General features: G+C 34.6%; 1 protein-coding gene across 6 annotated transcripts; it reads left to right on the top strand.

Moving 5' to 3' along the window:
* The first annotated feature begins 1776 nt into the window (after nucleotides 1-1776).
* On the top strand, nucleotides 1777-9454 carry LOC112782738 (nuclear pore complex protein NUP88). Of its 6 annotated transcripts, none has more exons than XM_072229561.1 (11): nucleotides 1782-2114; nucleotides 2832-3080; nucleotides 3506-3868; nucleotides 3969-4120; nucleotides 4709-4831; nucleotides 6114-6258; nucleotides 6774-6835; nucleotides 7059-7275; nucleotides 7410-8318; nucleotides 8536-8785; nucleotides 8970-9454. In XM_072229561.1, the coding sequence occupies exons 3-11, from the start codon at nucleotides 3581-3583 to the stop codon at nucleotides 9251-9253; spliced, it is 2430 nt and encodes an 809-aa protein (XP_072085662.1). In that variant the 5' UTR covers nucleotides 1782-2114; nucleotides 2832-3080; nucleotides 3506-3580; the 3' UTR covers nucleotides 9254-9454. The 6 variants fall into 6 exon arrangements, with proteins under 6 accessions (XP_025681075.1, XP_072085662.1, XP_025681078.1 ...); XM_025825293.3 differs by having other exon boundaries at nucleotides 1784-2114; nucleotides 2896-3080; XM_025825292.3 differs by having other exon boundaries at nucleotides 1807-2114; nucleotides 2906-3080.
* The last annotated feature ends 562 nt before the right edge of the window (nucleotides 9455-10016 follow it).

Below are 10016 nucleotides of genomic sequence, written 5' to 3' on the forward strand. Positions count from 1 at the left end.
AGGAATATAAGTAGCTAAAACCCTAGTTCCTGATGCCATTATATCAGGTTTTAAGATTCATGGAAAACTAGTTAAAGTTCCTCTTGAACTAGAATGTGTAGCAACTGGTGATGGCTTGATTCCAATAAATGTTTGTTGACAATTGATGGTGGATTTTGGAATTTTGTTGCTTTGTATATAATTGATCATAGATTTTGCATCTTTGGAAGTAATTATAATGCTAGGAGAATAGAGATGCCACCATTCAGTTAGTTGAGGATCATCTGAGATGAACACTGCTCCTTTTACATTGTCATAGTCACTAATTTAATTATGATAAAATTGATTTTAATTAAACATTTGTTATTAAGGGTATTATAGTAAATTTATTAGTAGAGATAAAATTTAGAGTCGATAATAATTTAGCTAAAGATATTTGTTATTAGGAATATTTTAGTAAATTTAAAAAAATTTAGAATCAATAATAATTTAACTAAAGATATTTGATATTAAGGGTATTTTAGTAAATTTAAAAAAATTTAGAGTCAATAATAATTTTAACTAAACATATTTGTTATTAGGGGTATTTTAGTAAAAAATTTAGAGTCAATAATAATTTAACTAAACATATTTGTTATTAGGGGTATTTTAGTAAATTTAAAAAAATTAAAATCAATAATAATTTTAACTAAACATATTTGTTATTAGGGGTATTTTAGTAAATTTAAAAAAATTTAGAATTAATAATAATTTTAACTAAGATATTTGTTATTAGGGGTATTTTAGTAAATTTAAAAAATATTAAACTTTTAGTCATTAATATTTTAATTTGAATGATTAAGGGTAATTTTGACATATTACATAATATGACCAAGATATTTAAACTCAATCAAACAAAAATTTAGTCATTCCTAGGATTATTACATAATATTCCAATGTATTAAATTTTACAACCAAATATGGGAATCATATATTCCAAGTAATCTCATTCCTAGGAATATAATGCCTAGAAATGAGATTACTTGGTAATAAAATTTAATCTTTGAACCACACACATCCTTAGGTATATTTGATTCCCATAGAAATGGAATCTGAGTAACAAAGTAATACTTGAACCACATATTCTAAATGTGTGAACTGTGTATGTAAGTTTGTGGTGTCTAAGATGGAAAATTGTCTAATCCATCTTATTAAAAAAATTAATTTTTATATATTGACATATCTAATTAAATTTATGTATTTAGATAATTAAATAATAAATTTAAAAATTAATTATTATTTACAATATAAATTTATTATTTATATAAAACTTGTTTAGCAGTAGTATCAACTGTGTATAAAAATTAAATTAAAAAAGTAATTAGTAAAAAAATAATAAAGCAATTCTTTCTACTAGAGAGAAAATTTAAATTTTATGTGAAATTGAAAAAAATAAATTAAGTATGTAAAATATAATATTGTAACAAGATTTAAATTGTAAAATTATCAGACCTAATATAAATTTTGTAAGATTGATTAGAATCTGTAATATCAAAAAAATTTAAGAGTTAAATTGAGATTCCAACTAAACTGAGTATATGACGACGTTTGGTAACCCATGACGAGCCAGAAAGTATGGTTCTAAAAACCGAATCGGACCGATAGTTCAACCGGAAACTGGCGAGAAAAAGGTATGGTCTGCTGTCTATAACCGCTCATTTGAAAACCGTTTGAAAACTGCTGAACCGGACGGGAACCGGTCAGTTGGACCGGATTGGAAACCATCCGGTATAAACGGCGCCGTTTTGGAATTTAAAAAAATAAAAAAAATGTCACTCCCGGTCACCCCCCCTTCGCATTCGTGAGTCTCACCCCTCATCTGAAGCCCAAAAATCAACGTTACCAAACCAAAACCCTAGCTTCCTCCTCAACGGTTCTGCCGCAGTGCCGCCGCCGTCCGTGTTGTCGACGCCGTCCGTGACTTCCTCTCTCCCCCTATCCCGAACCCAAGCCCTCTCTTGTAGGCTATAGCTCGGCACGTCGTCCCCATCCTCCGGCTTCTCTGTTCGAGGCTTGGAGCAGCTCGCCGTCGTGTCGCGGCTCGCCGCTCGCGTCGTGTCGCCGCTCGCCGCTCGCCGTCCGTCTCTCCGTCGAAGGTTAGTGGCACTGCTTTCACTTCTTCGGTTCTTCCTTTTATGCTCTGTTGAGTGATTTCTGAATGTGAAAGTGTGAATGGATTAATGGAAAGTTGGAATCCAAATCATTATTGAAATTTTGTGCTGCTGCTGTTTTTTTTTTAATTTCTGAAATTTTTGTTGAACTGCTGCTGATTTTATGCTGGTTTAGTGTGGTTAGTTTATGCTCTGTTTTGTAATGTTTGTTGCTGGATGGTGATTGTTCTTGATTCTTGGCTCTGTTTAGTCTCTTGTGCTGTTGGTAATGGTGTTTTTGATTGGGTTTATCCTTTGAGAGCTACTGTTAGTGTGGTCTGGTGCTGTTTAGTCTCTGTTTAGTCTCTTGTTGAACTGCCAGTGCTGCTACCTCTGTTGCTGTTTCTGTCGTGCCTTGCCATCTTGTTACCACTGATTTCATCTGCCTTCATTCTTGTTCTACTTCAAAATCATGCTAAATTTGTGAGTGTCCGCCCTTTTTGAATATGTTTATAAATAATAAGATTAGACATTGATTTTTCTGATTATGGTTTTGGTCTGTATTTGATGTTGTTCAAATTTCATGATTTTGTTACTGGCTCCTGAAAGTTGGATTTATTTTTCTAATATGCTTAACATCAGAAAGATTTGGAAGAGTTTGTTACTCTCTATTAAGAATGTGCTGAAACTTTGTTAAAATTTGGCTGAAAATTTTGTTATTAGATAGATAGATAGATGGGATATGCCAAACTGAAACTTGAAGGTGGAGAATGTTTCTTATGTCCAGTTGCTTATAGGGAGTGAAAATGGCATGTTACCTCAAAGAGGAATGTTGGCAGCCCCAAGAATGGCAAGCCTTAGGAGCTTGATGAGGCTTGTCACCCTTCATTGGCCCTTTTCATGGATGAGATCAAGATTGGATGAAATCAATAACAACAAGAGTTCTTTGCCTTCTGATTCAATGATAATTTGGTATCTTGCCCTTGAGATTGGAAATTTATGGTTACATTATTGGCTGTTGCTGATTTATCATGCTATGATGCTGAGCTTGGCTATGAGTAGATGATTGAATATTTGTTATTGATTTGGTTAATTCAATGATTTTTTTTTTGGTTTTTTGTGACTATCTTAACGAGTTCAATAGTGATATATTGAATGATATTGTTAATAATTATGAAATCAAATGTTAAATTAGATTTTGGTTGATGTAGTACTTTATATTTGGAAGACATTAAAATTTATGTTGCACTATAACTATGTTTTAGAGTATTTATTTATAATTTATTTATTATTTTATTATAAAACGGTTTTTCCGGTTAGACCACGGTTGAACTGGTTGGACCAGTAAACTAGTGAACTAGTGACTAGAACGGTTTGATGACTGGTCCGGTTTTCAGAACCTTGCCAGAACGAGAAGAAAGTGGCAGTGATCGTGTACGAGTGAGTGTGGAGAGTTCAAACGTGAAGGCGCCATGAGGATCACTCTCGATCCATCATCGGATCCAAGTCCTCAACCAAAACGTTCTCCTCTAACTCTTACTCCCACAGATGAACTCGAATGGGTCCCACTCCCCAAACACCCTCTCTTCTCCACCTCATGCGCTGCCGCAACATCCCCCACTTCCTCCAGGAACCTTCTCGCATGGGACGGAGCCTCCCGCCTCTATTTCTGGGACTACCACGCCAACTCTCTCCACCGCCTCTCTCTCCGCCTCGGCGACCCCGACCCTACCTCCGTTCTCGCCTCTTCCCCCTCGAAGGTGCTCCCTCGCTTTTGCTTTACTCTAGGGTTTTTCATTGCAAGTTGTTAATTATAAATTATTTGAGTTAATTCGAAAATGACAGTGAGTTTTTGAATAGGTATTGCAAACTGACGTGGAGCTCGGCTTTGATGTTGAGAGAATCTCTATCAACAGAAATGGAACTGCGATGCTACTTTTCGGTTCTTATAGACTCTCTGTTATGTATCTCTATGGACGTGCTTCCAAGAAAGATGTCAATTTGATATGCAGGTAACAATGTGAATCACATATGTGCTTGCTCCCTTAGCAGCATTTTAAGGTTTTCTGGTGAATTGTGTTTTTGGTGTTTGTTTCTTTAGTATTTGGCATTTACTGATTTAATCACACACTAGAAATAAGAGGAAAACATGATCTCCAACTAATCTTCTAGTCTAGTTTTGATGTATATTGCACAAGTAGAAGGAAGGGTAGTTATCGATTATCACGGAAACGAATTATTTTGGATTTGGCCAGTCTTAAGAGTTTTCTATACATCATTGATTCTGTCTTTGATTCATGACATAGAAATTTGACAAAATTTTAAGTTCGCGGTGGACTGGGCTTGGAACTGGCTTTGACAAAAATTTTGCATCATGCTCCACATAGGCAGAGTATTATATGTGAGTTTTTCTATACATTGATAAAATGAGGTGTATGTACTGTTAGACCAATGAGCTTAAGATTATGCGAGGGTAGATATTAGTACGAACTTTTCCAAGTATTCTGATGTTGAAATTCGGAGTTTACATTTTACTTCTTTTTTTTTTTTTTTTTTTTTTTTTTTTTTTTTTTTTACTGTTATGGGATATGTTACTGCAGGACTATTGCAGTTGGTCCAGAAACTTATTCCAGCGGCAGCAACGATATTCGTGTATTACAAGCGATATGGCACCCTTACAGTGATACTCATTTGGGAATCCTTTCTTCTGATTCAGTTTTCCGGTAAGTTTTGTTTGTCTTCTTCTCTTCACACACACACATGGTCTTTCTAGGTTATTGATACATATATTGGTGTAGGACATTGTTTGCTATGTGCTAGGGTGTGAAGCGTTGACTGTTCGATGGGTTGTCTTGATTTTTTTTTTTGATAGGAAGATACTGAGATAGTATTGGAAGTAAGGGATGTTATGTTGTGCTGATATTTAAAGTGAAATCCCACAACAGCAACAAAATCTTGTCCATTAGGTGGGAATGGCTACATATATAAAACGACACCATTGTAGCCTGTAAGCCTGTCATGTATCATGTTTGAAAACTTAGTCCATTTTTGCGTAAATCTCTTCTAATTGGCTCATTCAGAGTCTTCTTAGGTTTCTCTTTACCCATAGCCACATTGCTATCTCCAATATGGTCTATCTTATTGACCAGATGCTCTTTTGGTTTTCTCCAAATATGTCAAAATAACCTAAAATGAGATATTCACCATACTTTTAACGATAGCCTGTCATGCTATGTTTGTTTTCATGTTCACCTTTTTCTATCCAACACTATGTCCCATGTGGCATAGTTGGTCTAGTGGCCGTGTAATAAAATTTACCCTTATGATTTAAAGGTACTTTTTTTTTGTTGCATATAATTAAACTGTTATGGTATCATATTGTTGTATTTATAATGACCAAACTTCAGAAATAATATGCTGATATTTGATATTGTAATGTATGACTCAATCCTTTTCCCTACATTATTATTTTAAGTTTCTAAATATATGATAATATTTATTGTCTGATGGATAAAGTGGAGGTCTTCCAAACCTTTAGTATAGGTTAATTCAAATCCTATAAAGGAAAAACAAGCCCAGCCGATATAATCTCTTAATTTCTCCCCTCCATGAAGAGATTTGCATCCAAGCAATAATTTTTTTTTTTATTTTGTATTTCTTGGCTGCTAATGATTCTGTTGCCTTTACGTTACTCGGTATTCAAATGTATCATATCATTTCTAACTTTCCTCTCTTCTATTTTTTTTCCTTTTTGCTTTTCCCCCCACATCCATCCATGAAGTATGACATAACAACAAATCTTCATATAGATGCTTTTCAATTGGTATATATGAATATATCTATTATTTATTAAAAAAATATTCTTAATGCAGTCATTTTCTTGTCACGTTTCCCTTTAATTGTAAATTATTCTTTTTAGGGCTTTCAAATTCTTTATTGAAGAATAATTTTAACTGAGACCTTTTGTTCTCACAGTTCTCTCTACTTGTAAACTTTTGTCTTTAGGCTTTTCAATCTGGCTATAGATCCTTTGCTGCCAGAGCAAGAATATTATCTGCAACCTGTGGAGCCTGGTAGATCAAGGAATGCCTCATCAGTGTGCCCAGTAGATTTTTCTTTTGGGGGTGACCATTTATGGGACAGGTTCAGTGTAAGTTCTGCTGATATTTAAATTTTCAAAATAATCTTGTATCATATTTTAAACTTCAATATCCATGCAGCAAGGTGTGTGATTTATTTTAGTTTTATGATTTGTTATTCATGGTTATTTAATTTTCCTAGAGATTATTGCCTTGTGTTGGTGATCATTTGGGTGCCATATTAAGAAAGTTAATTTTCTTGTATAAAATTGTTTAGTCTTGGTAATTGTTTTATACTGCACTTACATAGTTACAATATGGTTGCTCGGCCTTAAGTTTTGTTATACGTGCTTGCAAGTACACAATTATATGTAGATTTTTAACTTTGATGATTACTTAATACGTGGATACTTACTTATAGGTATGCTTGTAATACATTTTATTATTTAATGACTTCGTTTCTCACTAGTTGTATTTACTCAATTTCTTTAATTATATTATACTATATTCTGTTAATGATTTTTTCTTTCTTCAATTTATAGTAATTTTTTGTTTTGTTTTTGTTTTGTTTTGTGCTGTTGAACAGGTTTTTATTTTATTCAGTGATGGAGCTATCTTTGTCCTTTGCCCTGTTGTTCCATTTGGAAGGTATTTTACTGCTCATGATTATTTGTCTGTGTTTTCTTTATTTGCTCTGCAAATATTAACTATATGTCCTGGATCATTTAACAAAGTATTCTGCCTCGATGTATTATCCATTTGTAATTCTCATCAAGTCTACATTAGGTGTATTTATTTTCTTGAAATTGTTTATATGCTACTCATTGATGTTACTACTACATAAATGATTGTTTTCTCTGTTTATCAACAGCCACTTCAAATGTGAGTCCTTATTAGAAATATACAATGATGCACATACATTTGGCCTGAAATCAGCCAACTCTTTAGCGGCTAGTAATTCAAAATTGGCAATCTCCTGGTTAGAAGCAACCGTTCCTGAATTGCTGAACCAAGAGACAGAAGGAGACAACCATTCTTTGCTGAGAGCTAATGCTTATGCTATATTTGATGCATCACTTGTCTTGCAGGTAAACATATATTCTACGATACAACATTAAAGGTTTTATTATCAATAAATAGTAAATTGCCTTTGACACTATGGTCCATCAGTTTTGGTCTTTAAACGATATGACTAGCCTTTTCTGTATTTTTGATTTTCTAGGGACCTCTGAGAAGAGTAGGTCAGGGTCGAAATGAAGATTCATTTGGTCGTAGTATTGAATGTGAAGGTCGTGCAGTTAGTTTTCTATACAATTTAGTCAGCAAAGACTCTATTTTAGTTACCTCCTGGAGTGGTGGACAATTACAGATAGATGCTCTAGCTGATGAGGTCCAACCTCTCTGGACTGTTGGTAGTCCACCTCGTCTCCGTGTCGATTCCCATGACCAAATTCTTGGCCTTGCTATGATTTGTGAAGCAACTGCCATTGACTGTCTTGATAGACTTGATCACAATGCCTGGTTGGGCAATCCACCCCCTTTGCTGAGGCTGGCTATTGTAGATTTGGCACTGCCACGTAGAGCAGAAAGTGGTTACAGTATTTCTTTGTTCAGTGATACTCTTATGCCAGAAAGAATATATTCCCTTCATGATGGAGGGATTGATTCAATAGTATTGCATTTTCTTCCATTCACGAGTCAATCAAATGGGAAGGATGATACAATGAGAACGCCTTCTGTGCATCCTGTTCTTAATACATGCCAGAGTGGTTGTACGTCAGAGCCTTCACTCTGTGGTTTCCTATCATTGTCCGATTCATTTGGATATTCGTGGATAGTGGCTGTCACTCTTTCTCAAGAATGTGTTGTCCTAGAGATGAAAACTTGGAACCTCTTGCTTCCAATAAGCATTGATGCAGAGAAGCCGTCAATTCAAGTGGAAGGAGAATCAAAAGAGAGAGACAAACTAACTATAATTAGCAAAGAACTACTTGGTGGGCCCAAGGAGGTACTTGTTCCTCAGGCAGCTCCATCTTTGCGTTCTGTTGCAGCTGATTCAATTGAAGGCAGATCTACATTACATCAGTATTTCAAGCTGTTTCATGAAACTTATGTGGAGTATGCACATAAGGTAGAACTACCAATTTTTCCCAATATGATCTTGCATGTTTACCTTTGTTTCATGAATACCTTGTATTTACCTTATTTGATTAGACTGGGCCCATTAAGTTGCTGTCATAGGCCTAGAGTTTGTAATATATTTACAGAAGGTTGATTGTAGTTTACATAATTAACTATATGGAGTTCAATCTTAAATACAGCTATGCTTTCGTTTTCTGTCCTAGTAGGTGTATCTGGAGCTCAAACATCATGCACCTCAGTTGAAGAAAATCATTAATGATCAACAGTCTCGTTTGGGTGATGCACAGCAGAAACTCATAAAAGTTGAGGAGAAAGAGTCTATGTTACAGAAAAGGATAGAACGTGTAACACAGATGCACAATTCCTTGGAAGAGCGTTTGCAGCGATTAAGGAACTTACCTTGTGCTCACAAAAAACCACTGTCTAGAGCGGAGCGACAATTTAAGTCTGAGCTTGGTAAATGATCTAATATAATGATCATATGTTTTGCCCATGACCTTGTGCTTGATCTTATGTGATGAATCTCTTTTTTCCCCTAACCTATACACCACCCTCCCTGCATTATCTACTGTTTATATGACTATATATCTGCTGATTATTTTGAGATACTGAATCATACTCGTACCTTTATTCTTGCCAGACCACTTCAGAGAAGTTGAGTTGGATGCCTTGCATTCTTCCGTTGATGCGCTAAATGAAAGGCTAAGAAGACACATGCAAGCATCCACTAATGCTAGTCGCCAACAACAAAGAATAGCAGGGAAGAAAGTTGGTGCTGGGGAGGACCAGATGTCTATGCTCAAATCATCCCTTGAAAAACTCACCCTCGTAAATACTGAAAATTCAAAGAAAGTTAAGCTTGTTGAGTCTACTCTGAAAAACAAAGAAAAAAGCAGCAGAGAACCAAGCCTGCCTTTGCTTTAAAACCGTCCTGTATTTTTATCTTCTATCATTGGACAGTGTGGTTCTTAGTTAAGCTCCTGTACTGTGGCTACGTGTAACTTATGAAGTAACTTCATTTGCCAATGTCAAAAGGAAAGTAGTTGCAAAATATTTGTATGATTTACCTGATTCCTCTTCAATATGGAAAGGATTAGAGAAGTAATGTTAGGGTACTTTTTAGTATTTATTCCTTTTTTGAAGTGGAGCATCCATTAAAAGCTTGTCAAATTCATTTTGGCTGGTCACCAATGGCCAAAACATTTGTTTAAAATATGTGCTGCAAATGGGTATCGCTGATCAAATCATCATTATGAACCAACGGTTGGTTGAAGTCCTGTGTTTTTCACTTAACCAGTGGTTTCGAATTTCAAGTGCTGGACAATGGACATGGGAAGCTGGTATTGGAGTTTATCTCTTCAACTTGCCTCTGCTGAAGCATTCTTAAAAAATGACAGGCGGGCAATTTAATTAAATTTTATAGGGTAAAATATATATTGTCTTTATAGTTAAAAATTTTAAAAATATTCTTAATTTTTTGTTCCTAAGTTTTCAAAAAGTTTAGGACTAATTCATCAATAATACATGACAATTATGTTTAAATTGATTGTGTTGAAGGTTGTTCTTGTGAAATTGTTGTTGAATTGGTCTTAAAATTTTTAAAAAATTAGTTGTCAAAGGTATATTTGATGCAAATCGAAAATTTTTAACACAAAATAATAGAATTATGAAAAGGATGAATCAGAAA

This window comes from Arachis hypogaea, chromosome 20 (assembly GCF_003086295.3).
Source record: "Arachis hypogaea cultivar Tifrunner chromosome 20, arahy.Tifrunner.gnm2.J5K5, whole genome shotgun sequence".
Lineage (NCBI taxonomy): Eukaryota > Viridiplantae > Streptophyta > Magnoliopsida > Fabales > Fabaceae > Arachis > Arachis hypogaea.

Excerpts from the sequence above, each read along its gene's own strand:
- LOC112782738 (XM_025825290.3), top strand. The coding sequence starts at position 3,581 with ATGAGGATCACTCTCGATCCATCATCGGATCCAAGTCCTCAACCAAAA. Across the intron at positions 4,121-4,708 it reads GATGTCAATTTGATATGCAG|GACTATTGCAGTTGGTCCAG; the intron begins GTAACAATGTGA and ends ATGTTACTGCAG. Across the intron at positions 4,832-6,113 it reads TCTTCTGATTCAGTTTTCCG|GCTTTTCAATCTGGCTATAG; the intron begins GTAAGTTTTGTT and ends TTTTGTCTTTAG.